Source organism: Bubalus kerabau, chromosome 8, assembly GCF_029407905.1.
Source record: "Bubalus kerabau isolate K-KA32 ecotype Philippines breed swamp buffalo chromosome 8, PCC_UOA_SB_1v2, whole genome shotgun sequence".
Taxonomy (NCBI): Eukaryota; Metazoa; Chordata; class Mammalia; order Artiodactyla; family Bovidae; genus Bubalus; species Bubalus kerabau.
In genome coordinates, this window is record NC_073631.1 from 89,733,614 (window position 1) to 89,753,485 (window position 19,872).

At 38.0% G+C, this 19,872-nt stretch overlaps 1 protein-coding gene across 1 annotated transcript in view; it reads left to right on the top strand.

The window, feature by feature from the left end:
* The window catches only part of PTPRZ1 (protein tyrosine phosphatase receptor type Z1), a 144,669-nt gene that overhangs the window by 104,918 nt on the left and 19,879 nt on the right, over positions 1 to 19,872 (top strand). The window contains exons 15-23 of the mRNA XM_055589381.1: positions 493 to 584; positions 3,250 to 3,335; positions 9,543 to 9,563; positions 9,732 to 9,828; positions 13,739 to 13,821; positions 15,357 to 15,491; positions 16,321 to 16,455; positions 17,799 to 17,962; positions 19,509 to 19,644. Of these exons, the coding sequence (XP_055445356.1) occupies positions 493 to 584; positions 3,250 to 3,335; positions 9,543 to 9,563; positions 9,732 to 9,828; positions 13,739 to 13,821; positions 15,357 to 15,491; positions 16,321 to 16,455; positions 17,799 to 17,962; positions 19,509 to 19,644 (949 nt within the window). The remainder of the gene's footprint in view (positions 1 to 492; positions 585 to 3,249; positions 3,336 to 9,542; positions 9,564 to 9,731; positions 9,829 to 13,738; positions 13,822 to 15,356; positions 15,492 to 16,320; positions 16,456 to 17,798; positions 17,963 to 19,508; positions 19,645 to 19,872) is intronic.

Sequence of the window (19,872 nt, forward strand, 5' to 3'; positions counted from 1 at the left end):
TTTCATCAAAATGTTACCATAGTGGAAATTCGCTTCTACCTGGTCATTCCTTGCTAACTTTTGCTAGCAGCTGAATAGCCTCAGAATGGCATGATCCTTTAAATATTGAGTGAAAAATAGCTTTGGATAGGCTATCTTTTCCACTCTGATCCTGTCCAAAGTGGCAGGACACTCTGGTATACAGCAACAGTAGAAGAGCAGCTAGGGTATTGAGCTATCCTACTCCTTGGCACCAACTGCAAGTTCAAGTGTTACCTTTGCTTATAGCATGTCTGATACCTGCTCGCTCTTCTGCATCCGGTACAGGTAAAACTGAGATAAATTTGGAGGCTGTAAAATTCTTTAATACCTGTGTTTTGTAAAAGTAGGTGATAGATTTCCACTTATGTTTTTTAATTCTGAAGATTTCTGTCATAATTTTTAAGCATCTCAGAAGTTGTCCATTCTTGTCCGTTCCAGCTAGTAGTATAAATTGCCTTCTTTTCTTTCCAGGAAATGTTTCCAGACTGCACATTTTTATTTAGAGGACAGTACGTCCCCTCGAGTAATATCCACACCTCCAACACCTATCTTTCCAATTTCAGGTAATAGCTTAAAGTGTGACCCGGAGTAGCTGGTAGATGTTAAATGAAAAGCATGATGTTGGAAGGTTTGTCCTTATTGAAGTACTTTGCAAATGCTATAATGTAGATTAGTAAATGTGTTGCCTAAAATATTATGTATCAGGCATTCAGGTTTTTAACTTGTTAATTTTGAATAGTCTTAACCATACAGGTGATGTGACAAAATAATTTATAGTTGTTCAGATTGTTATGTTCAGTTGTATGTTAAAGAACATAAATATTAATAGCAATAATATATTAGTAAGGAATAATGCTGACTTTCAGTCATTTCAATTACTTTAGTGGATATCTAAACACCAAAAGTCAGACTAAATCAATGCAGTAAGGATGGACAGGACAAAACCACAAAAATAAGAATAAACTTTAATTTCTTTCTGATTATCTGAGTGAATGTAGGAAAAGTTTTCTTAACTACATTAAGGGAAAATAAAGAAACTATATAATGGTGAAGGTAGAAAAGAAACATGAGCACAAAGAAAGTGTGGTTGCCGGAAATATGTGAAGTAAAAATGTCAGACGGTTGAATACCTGGGAAAGCATCAACTGCTTTATCAGAACTTACCTAGTTAACAATATTCAAGTATTAACAGGAGTCACTTTAAGACTCTCACTGACTCTGGAAATCACATTGTCACTAAGGTCGCAGACACTTGTTGAATTAACATTTTATAACATTTCAGGATGAAAAGTGGTAACAACAAAAAGTTGTCTAGAAATGTGGGAATTAAGGAAGAACAGGAGGACAGAGGATGATACAAGGACAAGGAGACCAGGGAAAGCAAAAGGAAACATTCCTCTCTGTGTCTTTGTACAGAAGTCTCTTTTTAAATTGTCTGAGATGCCATATGTTACTGCTTGAGGTGCACATTCTACAGGATGTTATCTTCTGAAGTCTCATGCAATTTAAAAAACAGAAGAATAAAACAGAAGCATTTTCATTGTAATTTTCAACAGACGTAGGAGTTAGACCTGTCTTGCTCTTTCACCTCTTTTATCAACTTTGTGTCTTTAACCACCACTGTTTTATTGGCTTTTCCAGTTTATATTAAAATTCTGTCCTTTCTTTTAGTACTGCACCATTTCTTATTAACATGCTTAGAATTTTTGAGACTGATTGCTCTCAGTTATCTGTTGGGTTTAGTTCCCTTCACTGTCAAACATACCTCTCCTACATACCCTGTCAGCATGGGTAAGCAAATTAACTCTAACATTATCTAAAGTCCAACACAGTTTATTATTAACAATAAATAAAATAATCCAAAATTGGGTTGTCCAGGAAATCCAGAACCCCCTGTTGGTGATCAAGGGCATCTCCTCCTTTCATCTGCTCAGCTCTCAAAGATGCACTCTTGAGCACCCCCAACATATGCATACGTTCATGTGAAATCAGAAAATAAAAAGATAAGCTAGTCTCACCTACTTGCAGACCAATTCGTAAAAGAAATTACTGGAAGACATGATAGCAAGTGAGAAGTAATCAATTTACTCATGGAAAGAGGTTAGCTCTGCTGAGGAATATCCATGGGTTTGACAGAGCTTAGGACTAATGATTTAGATGTGACAAGTTATTTCTGTTTTCTTATCTAATTATAAAAGCTACTTCCAGGCAAGATGCTTCTGTAGGTGTGAAGGTGGAATTACACCTTTGTCTAGTGTTTCTTAAGCTTAACTTGCTAATTCAATTTTAGTATTCAGGTACACTTATCTGAAAGAGAACAGATGGATTCTAATTTTTTTTTTAAATCAACAAATTCTTGGTAACTGAAGCTTAAAAGTATTAAATGGCCTAGATGCTGAACATCTGTTGATGTAAATAACTGTTTCTAGTGAAATGTGTTTGATGTTTCCTTGTCAGAGATATCACTTGTGAAGTTGCACACTGTGAACTAGTAATATGTTTAATCTAAGAAAGCCTTTCCAGGGGGGAAAAAAGAGAAAAAACAGAAACAGGTAAAAAAATTGGCCCCTTCACAATTAATTAACAGATCCAGTGACTTTGTTTACATAGCATTTTTTCAAGTTAGAATTCTTGAAATTTTACAGATTAAAAGTCCCAAAGGTTCTTGACAGTATACTTAATGAATAGTCTGCATATAAATGTTTTCTATTATTTATAGAGAAAAAGAAAAAATGTTTTCAAATGTAAACATCTGACAATTTAATGGAGAGACTCTAAACCATACAATTGTATAAAACTGAAATTGCACTGTATATTATGTTAAATCCATAGTAAAATTGAAAATATATTATTTCTGCATTTTTTTCCCCAGAATTGACAGGCAACTCCCACTCATGTTAAAGAAAATTACCCATAAAGCGATGCAGTCCATTGGGTGTTTTTTATAACTTAACATTGAAAATTAATTGTTTTCTCTTTAGTGTATGAAAGGAAAAGATTCCTGATGAAATCAGAATTCTAAAATGCAGGTTATGATTAATAGTAAATGTAGAGAAAATTGATAATTGTTGTTTATTGTTTCTCTGAACATAGATTCAGTTGAGATTATAGGAATAATTGAATTTTGAAGTTGTTTTAGAAGAAAGCTCTTTATAAATCCCCACAAATGAGAGGCACATTTATTTCTGTTGAGTTATCCTTTCAACTTAATTTTTTTTATTCACTTAGATGATGTTGGAGCAATTCCAATAAAGCACTTTCCAAAGCATGTTGCAGACTTACATGCAAGTAGTGGGTTTACTGAAGAATTTGAGGTATGATTTTAATATGTCTCTTTTAAACAGTATGGAAAATAGTAATTTTTTGAAATTCACCAATAGGCTATTTCTTGAATTGAAACCATTTCCATTCTAGTGAAATTATTATTTCCATAATCAGTTATGTGTTTAGGATATGTGTGATAGTTATATAATTTAGCAAATTGGTTTTCCATTTTAAAATTCAGTTGTACTAGTTGGAAAAACAAAACCATGTTTAATTCCCATAAAATCAGAACTATAGTATTCTTTTTTAAATCTGAATTGGTAACACTGATTCCTTTTAATTTTCTAAACCATATAGATTATAATAAACTAGTAAATTTCATAATTTTGAGCCAAAGTACATACAGACTCCTACCTGTAAGGATTACAACAGTGTAAATGCAAAAACGCTTATTATACAAGGCATAATAAATATTATCCAAGGTAAAGTCCCATCTTCTCAAGAAAATACGCATTTCTAAGAAACATTGGAACTTCACAATCACTGAAAATTTTTCTAGTAGTATTCTGTAAAACACTCTTAGATGGTAGGCACAGGGAAATTTACTGCAAATTTATCAAGGCCCACTGAATTATCAGTTAAGAAGATTTTTCAAAATAGTGTGCCCTCAGCCAACAGTTACCAGTAAAAACCACAGCATAAAGTCACCTTCGTTGAGCACTCCCTACATGTCAGTCATTGTACTAGATACGACTACAATCAACCTTCACCCAATTCTGGAAGTTATTTGTTTTTATATCTAATCATATTGATGAAAGCATCTTCAACAAAAGTTAATTATTAACAACTAATAAACAGCATGGGCTTCCCAGGTGGTGCCAGTAGTAAAGAACCAGTCTAAGAAATGTTGCGAAGATCCTCTGGAGAAGGAAATGGCAACCCACTCCGGTATCCTTACCAGGTGAATCCCATGGATAGAGGAGCCTGGAGGGCTACAATCCATAGCCTTGCAAAGAGTTGGACACCAGTGAATGGACTTAGCACCTATGAATGTGTAATCTCCATCTGCCTCACTCTTATGAGGATTTAGGATTGAAGGCATTTGGAGCTCACCTGGATAATATAGTATAATCTCCCTATCTCAAGTATCTTATCTTAGTACATAGCAGGGTGGGGCTTCCCAGGTGGCTCAGTGGTAAAGAATCTGCCTGCCAAGCAGGAGATGCAGGAAGTTCAGTTCAGTCGCTCAGTCCTGTCCAACTCTTTGCAACCCCATGAACCGCAGCATGCCAGGCCTTCCTGTCCATCACCAACTCCCACAGTTTACTCAAACTCATGTCCATTGACTCAGTGATGCCATCCAACCATCTCATCCTCTGTCATCCCCTTCTCCTCCTGCCCTCAGTCTTTCCCAGCATCAGGGTCTTTTCAGATGAGTTACCTCTTCATATCAGGTGGCCAAAAATTGGAATCTCAGCTTCAACATCAGTCCTTCCAATGAACACCCAGGATTGATCTCCTTTAGGATGGACTGGCTGGATCTCCTTGCAGTCCAAGGGACTCTCAAGAGTTTTCTCCAACACCACAGTTCAAAAGCATCAATTCTTCAGCGCTCAGCTTTCTTTATAATCCAACTCTCACATCCATACATGACTACTGGAAAAACCATAGCCTTGACTAGACAGACCTTTGTTGACAAAGTAATGTCTCTGTTTTTTAATATGCAGTCTAGGTTGGTCATAACTTTCCTTTCAAGGTAAGCGTCTTTTAATTTCATAGCTGCAGTCACCATCTGCAGTGATTTTGGAGCCCCCAAAAATAAAGTCAGCCACTGTTTCCCCATCTATTTGCCATGAAGTGATGAGACCAGATGCCATGATCTTAGTTTTCTGAATGTTGAGCTTGAAGCCAACTTTTTAACTCCCCTCTTTCACTTTCAACAAGAGGCTCTTTAATTCTTCTTCACTTTCTGCCATAAGGGTGGTGTCATCTGCATATCTGAGATTATTGATATTTCTCCAAGCAATCTTCATTCCAGCTTGTGATTCATCCAGCCCAGCATTTCTCATGATGTACTCGGCATGTAAGTTAAATAAGCAGGGTGACAATATACAGCCTTGACGTACTCCTTTTCCTATTTGGAACCAGTCTGTTTTTCCATGTCCAGTTCTAACTGTTGCTTCCGTCACCTGCATATAGGTTTCTCAAGAGGCAGGTCAGGTGGTCTGGTATTCCCATCTCTTTCAGAATTTTCCACAGTTTATTGTGATCCACACAGTCAAAGGCTTTGGCATAGTCAATAAAACAGAAATATAAGTTTTTCTGGAACTCTCTTGCTTTTTCCATGATCCAGCAGATGTTGGCAATTTGATCTCTGGTTCCTCTGCCTTTTCTAAAACCAGCTTGAACATCTGGAAGTTCACAGTTCACATATTGCTGAAGCCTGATTTGGAGAATTTTGAGCATTTCTTTACTAGCATGTGCTGATGCTGCTGCTAAGTTGCATCAGTCATGTCCGACTCTGTGTGACCCCATAAACGGCAGCCTACCAGGCTCCTCCATCCATGGTATTCTCCAGGCAAAAGTACTGGAGTGAGTTGCCATTGCCTTCTCCATACTAGCATGTGTGATGAATGCAATTGTGCGGTAGTTTGAGCATTCTTTGGCATTGCCTTTCTTAGGGATTGGAATGAAAACTGACCTTTTCCAGTCCTGTGACCACTGCTGAGTTTTCCAGATTTGCTGGTGTATTGAGTGCAGCACTTTCACAGCATCATCTCTGAGAATTTGAAATAGCTCAACTAGAATTCCATCACCTCCACTAGCTTTGTTTGTAGTGATGCTTCCTAAGGCCCACGTGACTTCACATTCCAGGATGTCTGGCTCTAGGTCAGTGATCACACAGTCATGATTATCTTGGTCGTGAAGATCTTTTTTGTACAGTTCTATATGTTCTTGCCACCTCTTCTTAATATCTTCTGCTTCTGTTAGGTCCATACTATTTCTGTCCTTTATTGAGCCCATCTTTGCATAAAATGTTCCCTTGGTATCTCTAATTTTCTTGAAGAGATCTCTAGTCTTTCCCATTCTATTGTTTTCCTCTATTTCTTTGCACTGATCACTGAAGGCTTTTTTATCTCTCCTTGCTATTCTTTGGCACTCTACATTCAGATGCTTATAGCTTTCCTTTTCTCCTTTGCTTTTCACTTATCTTCTTTTCACAGCTATTTGTAAGGCCCCCTCTGACAGCCATTTTGCCTTTTTGCATTTCTTTTTCTTAGGAATGGTCTTGATCCCTGTCTCCTGTACAATGTCATGAACCTCTGTCCATAGTTTATCAGGCACTCTATCTATCAGATCTAGTCCCTTAAATCTATTTCTCACCTACACTATATAATCATAAGGGATTTGATTTAGGTCATACCTGAATGGTCTAGTAGTTTTCCCCACTTTATTCAATTTAAGTCTGAATTTGGCCATAAGGAGTTCATGATCTGAGCTACAGTCAGCTCCCGGCCTCATTTTTGCTGACTGTATAGAGCTTGTCCATCTTTGGCTGCAAAGAATATAATCAATCTGAGTGTTGACCATCTGGTGATGTCCATGTGTAGAGTCTTCTCTTGTGTTGTTGGAAGAGGGTGTTTGCTATGACCACTGCGTTCTCTTGGCAAAACTCTATTAGCCTTTGCCCTGCTTCATTCTGTACTCCAAGGCCAGATTTGCCTGTTACTCCAGGTGTTTCTTGACTTCCTACTTTTTCATTTCAGTCCCCTATGATGAAAAGGACATCTTTTTTGGGTGTTAGTTCTAAAAGGTGTTGTAGGTCTTCATAGAACTGTTCAGCTTCTTCAGCATTACTGGTCAGGGCATAGACTTGGATTACCATGATATTGAATGGTTTGCCTTGGAAACAAACAGAGATCATTCTGTCGTTTTTGAGATTGCATCCAAGTACTGCATATTGGACTCTATTGTTGACTATGATGGCTACTCCATTTCTTCTAAGTGATTCCTGCCCACAGTAGTAGATACAATGGTCATCTGAGTTAAATTCATCTATTCCAGTCCATTTTAGTTCACTGATTCCTAGAATGTTGACGTTCACTCTTGCCATCTCCTATTTGATCACTTCCAATTTGCCTTGATTCATGGACCTAACATTCCAGGTTCCTATGCAGTATTGCTCTTTACAGCATCGGACCTTGCTTCCATCACCAGTCACATCCACAACTGTGTGTTGTTTTTGCTTTGGCTCCATCGCTTCATTCTTTCTGGAGTTATTTCTCCACTGATCTCCAGTAGCATATTGGGCACCTACCGACCTGGGAAGCTCATCTTTCAGTGTCCTGTCTTTTTGCCTTGAGAACCCCATGAACAGTATGAAAAGGCAAAAAAAAGGAGATGCAGGAAATATAGGTTCTATCTGCAGGTCAGGAAGATAGCCTAGAAAAAGAAATGGCAATCCATTCCAGTATTCTTGGCTGGGAAATCCCATGGACAAAGGAGACTAGCAGGCTGCAGTCCATAGGGTCCCAAAGAGTCACAATTGAGCATTCAAGCAAATAGCAGGGCTGGGATTGAAATCTAACACTCTTGTCCTTTCCATTCTAGAAATCAGGGGCTCCCCAGCCCAACCACAGCCTCTCCAAGTACTCAATCGACGTCCCTCTTTGAAGCCCTTTGATATCTGACCCTGATCAGAGGCTATACCACAGTACCTAATACACCCCGCAACTTCTTCCCATGAATCAGATCCCCAAGAGCATAGTTATGGAAGGAAAATGCCAGAGATTAGAAAGCTTTAAAAAAACCAAAGGAAAGATAAATGAAATATATGTTTTCACTAAATTAAAAACAGTAAAAGTCAGCTAATTTAATCTTAAAAGAAATCTAAGTCATAGCTATATTGAATAAGAAAGTACTATGAGGTGACTACTAAATAAAATGGAATAATATGAAGAATTATATTTTTAAAACATCAAATTATTTTTTCCTATCATAACAGAGGTTACTAGGTGGTGCAGTATGAACTTACAGAAACTATCAGGCATCGATCAAACAAAATCCTAGTTGCAAAAAGGAGAATATATTAAGGATGGGTCTAACATTCAAGATGTTAAAAACCATGAGGAAAAATAGACAATTTATTGTAAAAGTTGCTGATAGCATAAATACAAAAGTAGATACACAGTTTTCATAATTATAAAATCATAAATAATTTTAAATAGTATTAGGCAGTTCATGATGATTAAATTAATAAAATAGCCTTACACTTTTACTCAAAAAGTATATTCTTAATTCCATTGCTCTTAACTCACTGATTGAAGAAAGCTTTTTATTAACTTAATATGTAGCTTAATAATTCTGTACCTTTTAAGTGGGTCATATATTAAATTGTTTTTAAATCTAGAATCAGAATGACTTGCTGCACAAGAGGCCTTGGGATGCTTGTTTAGTAAAGGGCTGAGCCATTTTGCCAATGAATCAGATTTATATTTAGATTGTATATTTTCTCAAAAATTATAAGGCTTTCATGTTATTATCTTAATGTGTACTAAATAATTGAAAATTCCAAACTAATATATTTAGATAGACGATATCCCTTAGAAGGATTTTAATTCTTTTTAAAAGCTAAATGGCAGGAATAATTTTTCTCAACTCATTGAGGTTTTATTTTAATTAATAAGAAGTCTACTAATTAAGTGTGTAGAAAGTTATACTATTTAAATTTTATTTCCAAAGACATAATATATATGATAAAAAACTGTAGGAGATGTCTAATGTGTTGACAACTCTAAATCTGTTACAAACCACCTAATTAAGGACGCTGTTTAGTCTTAAAATTACTCAAAATCAACAACAAAAAAAGTATCACTAATTCAGTTTCAATTAATTCTATCATGATCAAATACAATTGTATTTGAATATTAGCAAATCTGACTCATATGTCAAAATGTATCATCAAATATGTGGTTTTTCTCATCAACATTTTAAAAATTCATCATATTATTATACCACTGTCCCCTTTTAAAAGTGTTATTTTTTCCTTTTACATGATTTTAAGGTTCCGAACTGTTAGAAATTTTGATTTGCATGCAACTGTTTGAAACATTCTGTTGTGTTAGTATTTGACAAATGTATTTATTGCATGATCATGGTTTTCCATTGTAAACCTAATATGAACACTTTTTTTTCTCATTTGTCGTGTGCTGTGGAATTTGATTTCTTTACTTTTTTGGCATTCATTCCCTCATTAGACACTGAAAGAGTTTTACCAGGTAAGGCATTATTTCACTGCATTTTCTTATAGCCAAGAAATAGTTGATATAACATGTAAAAATTTTTTTTTGATAGATTGTTTTGTTTGTTGTCTTCCTTAGTGTATTTTAAGGCACTTTGTTTGAAAGGATGTGTATTAAAATGTTACCCATGCAATTTCTTTACAGGAGGTGCAGAGCTGTACTGTTGATTTAGGTATCACAGCAGACAGCTCCAATCACCCCGACAATAAGCACAAGAACCGATACATAAATATTGTTGCCTGTAAGTATATCCTTCACTCAACTCTGACCTTATCATTGCAGTGCTTTTAATTCAGTGTCCTGAAGTTCTCTGACAGTGAACCTCAGTGAAGCTGTTTCAGGACCTTTGTATCAGGACATGAGACTTGTGTTAGATAATACATATCGTTTAACTACTCCAGCTTAAATGCAATTAATGGCATCTATTTCTTTTGAACAAAATAAACTCGTGTTTTAATCCAGTCCTTTCTTCAGACCTCATAGCCTGTAAATTTGTTCTTATGTTTTCTGTCATTGTTTCTATTCCGTTGTTCTATTTTCACTTGAGATCCCCATTATGTGAATTTACTAACCAAAAGGGATTTTCTTTAGACTCTTTTTTTTCCCCTAATGTTTCTGTTCCTCTCTTGCCATTCTCCCTGGGGGCTGATAAAAGGTTAGTTGGATTCTTTCTTTTTATTTCTTCTCTCCTTTTATTGCCCTTTTCTCCTCCATGAATAGGTGTCTGGCTCTTTTCTTTAGGGCAAGTATACCTATTTATTTTCCTATGAAATTATCATGTTTCTTCCATCTTCTTACAGCAGGTCTTGTTTACATCTGTTCCCTTTTATTTTCCTTTATATCCCCCTCATCTCTTGAAATCCATCTTCATTCTTCCCCAAAACTTCAACTTACTTCCTTTCTTATATATTCAGTAAGTCTTCCTAGATTTGTGTGAACATGGTGTTACAGCATGGTTGTTTAAATTCTGGTTCCATCCTAGTTTCTGGAATGGAAACTTTTATGATCACACTGCTAAGTAGTTTGCATAGATGTTGGGTTTTTTCCCTACAAGGTTTACACCAATTTTTCAATGTTGATAGAAGATTCTGCTTCATGTTTGGCCTCCTCAGTGGAAGCAACTGTCTTACTACATGTAAAAGCTCAGCTGTATTCAATTGCTTCTTAGAGTGAAGTGGTTGTTAGACCATTTCCTCTACAAGCTAAATAGAAAATGCATGGGTGCATGCTAAGTTGATTCAGTTGTGTCCAATGCTTTGCGACCCTATGGACTTTCATCCACCAGGCTCCTCTGTCCATGGGATTCTCCAGGCAGAAATACTGGAGTGGGTTGCCATACCCTCTTCCAGGGGATCTTCTCAACCCAGGGATAGAACCCATGACTTCTTCATTGCAGGCATATTCTTTACCACTGAGCCCCAGGGAAGCCCAAATAGAAAATCCCTACCAGTAATTAAGAAGGGAATGGAGATTAACATTTGTTGAACACCTACTATATGCCTGGCACTGTAAATCTGTTATTTCAACTGACTCATTTTGCTATATAGCAGAAACTAACAAAACACTGTAAATCAACTCCAGTAAATCATACTCCAATAAAAATTAATTTTAGGAAGCAACCTAGATGTCCATCAGCAGATGAATGGATAAGAAAGCTGTGGTACATATACACAATGGAGTATTACTCAGCCATTAAAAAGAATACATTTGAATCAGTTCTAATGAGGTGGATGAAACTGGAGCCTATTATATAGAGTGAAGTAAGCCAGAAAGAAAAACACCAATACAGTATACTAATGCTTATATATGGAATTTAGAAAGATGGTAATAATAACCCTGTATGAGAGACAGCAAAAGAGACACAGATGTACAGAACAGTCTTTTGGACTCTGTGGGAGAGAGAGAGGGTGGGATGATTTGGGAGAATGGCATTGAAACATGTATAATATCATATATGAAATGAATCGCCAGTCCAGGTTCTATGCATGATACAGGATGCTTGGGGCTGGTGCACTGGGATGACCCAGAGGGATGGTATGGGGAGGGAGATGGGAGGGGGGTTCAGGATGGAGAACATGTGTACACCCGTGGCGGATTCATGTCAATGTATGGCAAAACCAATACAATATTGTAAAGTAATTAACCTCCAATAAAATAAATTTATATTTTAAAAAAGAAAGAAAAAAATTAATTTAAAAATATTTTAAGTGAATTAAATAAATAAATCTGTTATTTCATTTCATCCCTGAAAGAACCTGGCAAGATAGGTAATAACATTTCTACTTTACAGATGAAGAAAAAAACCAGAAAGTTTACCAGTAAGACCCTTCAGCACCGAAATACAAAAATAGGTCAGCGTGGCATTGAAGCCATCTTTCCATGGTCACACATCTGTTTCTGTGTACATTTCCTGCATCTTTGTGAGCTGCAATATCACCAAAGTATTACTATTCCAGAATCTCTCATTTGGTCTGTATTCATTTCTTCATCCTTGAAAAAACTAGTCTGCCCAGGGAAACCACCAAGTGTCCTTCTAGTGATGCTTTGCTTTCTTATTAAGCAGTTCCTCCAAACATAGTTTCTCTGTAGAACTGAAGTTATTCCAAAACTCCTCATTTCAACACATTTAATTATGACCATGCACTATGTATAACTATGAGAAATGCTGGGCTGGAGGAAGCACAAGCTGAAATCAAGATTGCCAGGAGAAATATCAATAACCTCAGATATGCAGATGACACCACCCTTATGGCAGAAAGTGAAGAACTAAGAGCCTCTTGATGAAAGTGAAAGAGGGGAGTGAAAAAGTTGGCTTAAAGCTCAACATTCAGAAAATGAAGATCATGGCATCTGGTCCCATCACTTCATGGGAAATAGATGAGGAAACAGTGGAAACAGTGGCAGACTTTATTTTGCAGGGGGCTCCAAAATCACTGCAGATGGTGATTGTAGCCATGAAATTAAAAGACACTCCTTGGAAGGAAAGTTATGACCAACCTAGACAGCATATTCAAAAGCAGAGACATTTCTTTGCCAACAAAGGTCCATCTAGTCAAGGCTATGGTTTTTCCAATGGTCATGTATGGATGTGAGAGTTGAACTATAAAGAAAGCTGAGCGCTGAAGAATTGATGCTTTTGAACTGTGGTGTTGGAGAAGACTCTTGAGAGTCCCTTGGACTGCAAGGAGATCCAACCAGTCCATCCTAAAGGAGATCAGTCCTGAGTGTTCATTGGAAGGACTGATGTTGAAGCTGAAACTCCAATACTTTGGTCACCTGATGCAAAGAGCTGACTCATTGGAAAAGACCCTGATGCTGGGAAAGATTGAGGGCAGGAGGAGAAGGGGACGACAGAGGATGAGATGGTTGGAGGGCATCACCGACTCAATGGACATGAGTTTGGGTAATCTCCGGGAGTTGGTGGTAGACAGGGAGGCCTGGCGTGGTGCAGTGCATGGGGTTGCAAAGACTCAGACACGACTGAGTGACTGAACTATGTACAAGTTACCATGGTCTTCATGCCATCTTCACTGACAGTGCAGGATCCATGCCCTTCATTCTTGGCCAGTTGTTCTCCTGCCTCCCTTTGCAGTAGTTCCTCTTTGAGGTCTTCCCTTGAAAGAGCTGCCTGCTGTAACTAATCACAGAAACTCCCTGGAGCCCTCCTGCTTCCTTCTCTACTTTCTTTTACTCTGTCAGCCTCCTTTTCAAAGCATCCATGCTACCATCCTTCCTTAGCTTGTTCTCTCCCCTTCACTGGCTCTACAGTGTTCATAGCCCCAGTATCTACCTTTAGAAGCCCATCTAAAATGCCAAGTTTAGGAGTCAACCTCTATGAAAAGGTTTATTTTCATCCCAAACCAGTGTTCCCTTAGGACTCTGCACTTCTCTCTTGACACCCAAACATTCTTTTTTGTGTATATGTCCATTCCCACCTTCTATATTGGAAACCTTCCTGAAAGAAATGGTTTTTGTTGTCATCTATATTTATCTATGTTTTTGTCATCTTTGTATCTTCCAGAAGCCAACTAAAGTAAATGATGTTTGCTCTGGTTTCAATTGTATTTGATAAATGATCATGTAAATGTAAATGACCTTTATGCTGAAAAGCAGTTCATGATGTAGTGAAATACTTTCTTTTTCTATTACAGATGATCATAGTAGGGTTAAACTCGCACAACTTGCTGAAAAGGATGGCAAACTGACTGATTACATCAATGCCAATTATGTTGATGTAAGCATATTTAAAATAAAATTTATGAAAATTATATTAGATTGTGAATATATTATACCAGAGTATTGTACACATAATAGTGCTTAACATATATTATGTGAAAGATAAAAAATACAAATCAGCAGTAAGAGATCCCATGGCTAAAGGTTTTCAGATTGAATGGCACTCAAGCTCTGGTTTATTTCCTAGGTGAGAGAGGGAATTTGGGCTGAGAATGTACATGCAAGGTAGGATGTATGTATTCTGATAAGTTTGTAACTCCTTAAATTAAAAGGTGTAGGATCAGTGTTTGTTTGGCATTTCCATCCCATAGTCCCTACTGCAAAATTATGTAGATAGCAGATAATCAATAAATTTTGATTGCAAAGTTCCCACAGAAGAACTGGCTAAAAGGCAAACATGTGATTACTATACCAGTAACCAGCCTTTATAACCTTGGGCATGTATCGGGATACCCAGCTTTGTGAAACTTACTGGCGATCTCCAGGGGCTGTAGACCACTGAGTCACTTCCTGCTGTTTCCCGGTGGTCAGCTGAATGCCAGTGGAACTCGGTTATTTTCCTGACACTGACCTTACAGTCTAGTTGCCTTCAGGTTAATTCAAAGAAAAAAATAGTTAATTCAAAGAAAGAAAGTGAAAGTGAAGTTGCTCAGTCCGTTCTGACTTTTTGTGACCCCATGAGCTATGGCCTTTGAGGCTCCTCCATCCATGGAATTTTCCAGGCAAGAGTACTGGAGTGGGTTGCCGTTTCCTTTTCGAGGAAATCTTCCCTACCCAGGGATCAAACCTGGGTCTTCCGAGTTGCAAGCAGATCCTTTTACCATCTGACCCCCCAGGGAAGCTCCCTAATTCAAAGAAGTGAGCACCAAATATAAGTATCCAGTGGGTTTGTTTTAGGCAGTCACTTCAGGCTTCCATGTCTGTGAGTGTGTGCGTCAGACTGAATATGGGCTTTGGACTTGGAACTGGCTCTGAATTGCAACTCTGCCATTGGCTAACTGAAAGCTTGGAAAGCCACTTAACTCTTCTGAGCTTCAGCTTGCTTATCCCCAAATTAAGAATGATTCTTCCATTTTGCATGTAAATTATGGATTAGGGTTAATGTTTGTACACTTGGCCAACAGCAGGTAATAAGTGAAGATAGCTGTGAATGATTAGCATTGCTCAGGTCTACCATAAGGAGAAAACACCAAAGGTTTCCTGATTACAGACAACTGCGCCCTAATGCCTCAAACACATTTCAAAGCTGCACAATTAAGGACCAGATATTAAGCACAGTAAACAGACTTGGATTAAATGCACTAAGACTGGAGGTGCAAAGAACAATGGTTGTGTCAATGCAAAGAATATATATATATATACCATAGTTAAAGAAGAATTGTTGTCTTTGCTGTGCTAGTACATTTTTCTGGCTTTGAAGTATTTTTTTAATGGTTTTCTTTGATAGCAAAACTGTGCTGATCTTAGAAACTGAACAGGTAAAAATGGCATACAAATGTGTTAATGAGAAACATTTGTCATTTGTCTCTTCAGGGCTACAACAGACCAAAAGCTTACATTGCTGCCCAAGGCCCACTGAAATCCACAGCCGAAGATTTCTGGAGAATGATATGGGAGCATAATGTGGAAGTTATTGTCATGATAACGAACCTTGTGGAGAAAGGAAGGGTATGTAGGTTATCTTTTATGCCCTCCCCAAGATAGCGATTGGAAGTGCTTTAAGTTATTTGTGATTGAGTCAGCGTTAGGAAGCAGCAAAAGTTAGGAAAGCTCATCAGGATTTCTTTCTAGTAGATAAAACAGCTAAAGAGAAATGGTAGCATTGAAACATATACATTACCATATGTAAAATTGACAGCCAGTGGGAATTTGCTGTATGATGCAGGGAGCTCAACTGGGTGCTCTGTGATTACCCAGGAGGGTGGGATGGGGTGGGAGGTGGGAGGGAGGTTCAAAAGGGAAGGGACATGTGTATGCCTATGGCTAATTCACATTGATGCATGGAAGAAACCAACAAAAATATTTTAAAAGTTACCCTCCAATGATGAATAAATACATTTAAAATAAATAAATAAATAAATAAAAATAAAGGGAAACAGAGGTCAAATCTTCACTATATATTAAGCTATGGGTTATTTAAATGCATTCTTCATTCCATGAGAAAAAGCAAATGAGGTTCATTGAAAAGCTATGCAGAGTGAAGTAGATTTTAATTCACAGGAGCTGGATTCTAGTCCTGGCTTCACAGTGACTCAGGACATCTGGCCTCACTTTTCTCATCCTAAAGAGGGAGGAGTTTGGATCCATCATCTCAGGTCTTTCAGCCCCATAGCTCTCTCTTTTCTCTTCTCTACAACTAACTCACAGTCACTGAGAAAGGAAAGAAATTGTTTAGAAGAATAAGGGTGTCATGGTATCAGATCTTTACTGATTTCAGGGGTGACTTAGACTAAGCATTTGAAATATGAAAATAGCATTTTTCCTTTCTCTTTCACAGAGAAAGTGTGACCAGTACTGGCCTGTGGATGGCAGTGAAGAGTATGGGAACTTTCTGGTCACTCAAAAGAGTATTCAAGTGCTTGCTTATTATACTGTGAGGAATTTTACTCTAAGAAACACAAAGATCAAAAAGGTGAGTCCACACATGATGGATACCATCAATTGAATTCTACATCTCGGTCCATCATACCATCTTGTTTAAAGGGAACAAGTGATATAACCAAAACAGAGTAAAAATACATGTAAGTAAAAGCACTGAGAGTTCTTAATTGGGACTTCCCTGGTGGTCCAGTGGTTAAGAATCCATCTTCTAATACAACAGATGTGGGTGGGAACCCTGGCCAGGGAACTGAGATCCTACATGTCGTGGGGCAACTAAGCTCCCGCACTGCAGCTACTGAGCCCATGAGCCTGGGGTGCCTGCTCCACAAGAGAAGCCACCGCAATGAGAAGCCCATGCACCACCAAGAAGACCCAGCACAGTCAAAAAAGAAAAGAAAACTTCTTATCACAGCTACAGCTCCATCCCAAAGGTGTCTTCCAAACCTCTTAATCCCAGATGTGGCTTTGGCACCACATTCCCTGTAGTGCCAATAGTTTCAGTGAAACACGAACAACAGTTCTTGTGCCATATGATGACTGCACATCCAACTAAAATAGTGGAAACTGAGAAGGAGGAGGAAAAGAAAAAGAGCAAGTTATAAGTCAGAGTTCCTTAGAAAAACATATGTATGTTTATATAAATATATATGTATTTAGAGAGAGAGGTTTTTTTTTTTTTTTTTCTTTAAGAATTTATTCCAAGCTAGAAATTCAGGCAAGATTTCTACATTGCAGTCTTGAGAATACCTTCTTTTTCAGGAAACCTCAGTCTTTGCTCTCGAGTTCTTTAACTGATATTTCCGAGCCTCACCCACTTTACTGGAAGTCTTACTGGTTTAGATGTCAATCATATCTTAAAAAATACCTTGATGGTAACATTTGTTGTGACTGGTTTGACCAAGCTAGTGACCACCATTGCCTAACCAAGTTGATATGTGAAATTAACCATCACAAATGACGATGTACTTTTTTGAGCTTTGTTATGAACCACCAGCCGGAGAAGGCAATGGCAATCCACTCCAGTACTCTTGCCTGGAGAATCCCATGGACGGAGGAGCCTGGTAGGCTACAGTCCATGGGGTCGCTAAGAGTCAGACACGACTGAGCAACTTCACTTTCACTTTTCACTTTCATGCATTGGAGAAGGAAATGGCAACCCACTCCAGTTTTCTTGCCTGGAGAATCCCAGGGACAGAGGAGCCTGTTGGGCTGCCGTCTATGGGGTCACACAGAGTCCGACACGACTGACTCAACTTAGCAGCAGCAGCAGCAGCATGAACCACCAGCATCAAGCTCTGAATCCTAAGTTGATGTTTAAGGACCCCATTTGTGTGTGTTCCTGTAATTAGCTGATAGCTGTCTGGTCTCTCTTAGGGTTCCCAGAAAGGAAGACCCAGTGGGCGCGTGGTTACCCAGTACCACTACACTCAGTGGCCTGACATGGGAGTGCCTGAGTACTCGCTGCCCGTGCTAACCTTCGTGAGAAAGGCCTCGCGTGCCAAGCGCCACGCAGTAGGGCCTGTTGTTGTCCACTGCAGGTGAGTTTCAGCGCCGGGTTGTAAACCCATAGAATTGCTTATGCTAATAAAAAGGGAATCAGTGCAACAAAGGTTTTGCCAAAATGGAAATGATTTCACGAAGGGAGGGGCGTGAAATATTGGTCCCTAGGAAGTGAGTATGCCAGACTCAGAATTGGATTCCTGAATGTTTCAAAGCACCAGTTATTTCTATGATGTATATTATTCTATGTGATTGTGTAATTGGATTTCAACTTATGAAAGGTGTGAAGCAGGCAGAACAATGTCTTGTAATTAAACAAACATTTATTACAATATAGTGTGAGATAAAAATCCTTGAGATGCAACCCATGTTCCTAGGAGTTAATAGTCTATTGTAGACTTCATAAGCCAGGTTTATATTAGAAGAATCAAAGCCCACAAAATGTGAGGAATTCAGGAAAATACTTTTAATTTGTTTTTAAACAGTTTGGGGTCAAAACTCATATTCCTGAGTTCTTTCTAATACATCCTATTGAAAGCCCAGGTACTTCCAAGACAGGATGGATTAATAGAAATAATGATATTTCAAAGAAAGAGAAAAATGGATTAGAGGATTTAATTTAATATCTTTCAATTAAAACAAAAATAGCAGTTAATATTTACTGAGTGCTAACCACAAAAATCTAATTCGCTTCTACGTGGAGCACTTTTGTCAAAGCAGCATCTGTATTTTTACAGAAACAAGTGTTTTCCTTTGATATGCAGTGTATCTCACACATTCTAATTACCTATTTCAGGAGTTAGGCTCAGACAAAGTTTGAGAGATCTATCCTCAGGTTTTTTATCTGAGCCTGGAAGTTGAGGGAAACAGGAAGATGCAAGAAAAATAGCTCTGAAGGTCAGAGATTGTTTCCTGGTGAATGGAGGAGGCCCAGAGCATTTTGAGAGCAGCTGCTAATTCTTCACTGTAGTACTTCCTACTCGTCAGAGCGTTTGAAAGGAATCCGTGTCTCTGAATACTGTCCCTCTGCTAGAGGCTTTGAAGAAGTCGATAGATAATGGCCCTTTAGAAATGACTGAAGTTATGCTTTATTCCTCACCATCTCAGGGAAATGATATTCTCAGCTGAAAGCCTTCACAAACGCTTTCTTCCCATTAATGCAGAAACCTTTACAAACCTGTTTACCTGACAGTACCGACCTGGAGACCTTGTCTTTTCAGAGTTTGGAGAAGCTGATGTTTTCATTTTTCTCAAATTAAATGTCTGTTTGCTAGACTCTGATACATAATATTTTCATTGTATCATATAAGCTGAATAATAACTGTAATGATTGAACATAAAAAGTCTCCAACAGAAATGATCAGATTGCTTTGGAGTTTGACCTGTTGGCAAAAAAGAAAAGAGAAAACTTTGTTATTTGAAGCATTCTGCTTAACTCTTAAGCTGCTTACTTTGGGGACTGCTAAATTACCTACTAAGTGGCTTGGAAAAGGAAATTAATTTACAAGACAGCCAGTTGTGACCGATCGTCAAATGTACTTGATACTTGACGTTGAACGAGCTCTTTCTTTGTGTGCTCCTCAGTGCTGGAGTTGGAAGAACGGGCACATACATTGTGCTAGACAGCATGCTGCAGCAGATTCAACATGAAGGAACCGTCAATGTATTTGGCTTTTTAAAACACATTCGTTCACAAAGAAATTACTTGGTGCAAACTGAGGTATGATAAGGAGGATAATTTAATTTATAATTTAATTTATCTAAGGATTGGAAATGTCCCTAAATGCTGGATAGACCAGAGTCTGTATTACCAGATTCGTTAGTCCCATGGGGCACCCCTTGATAAAGTGCTATGAACTGGGTGGCTTAAAACAACAGAAATGTATCATCTCCTAGTTCTGGAGGATAGAAGTCCAAAATCAAGGTGTGGGCAGCAGGGCCATGCTCC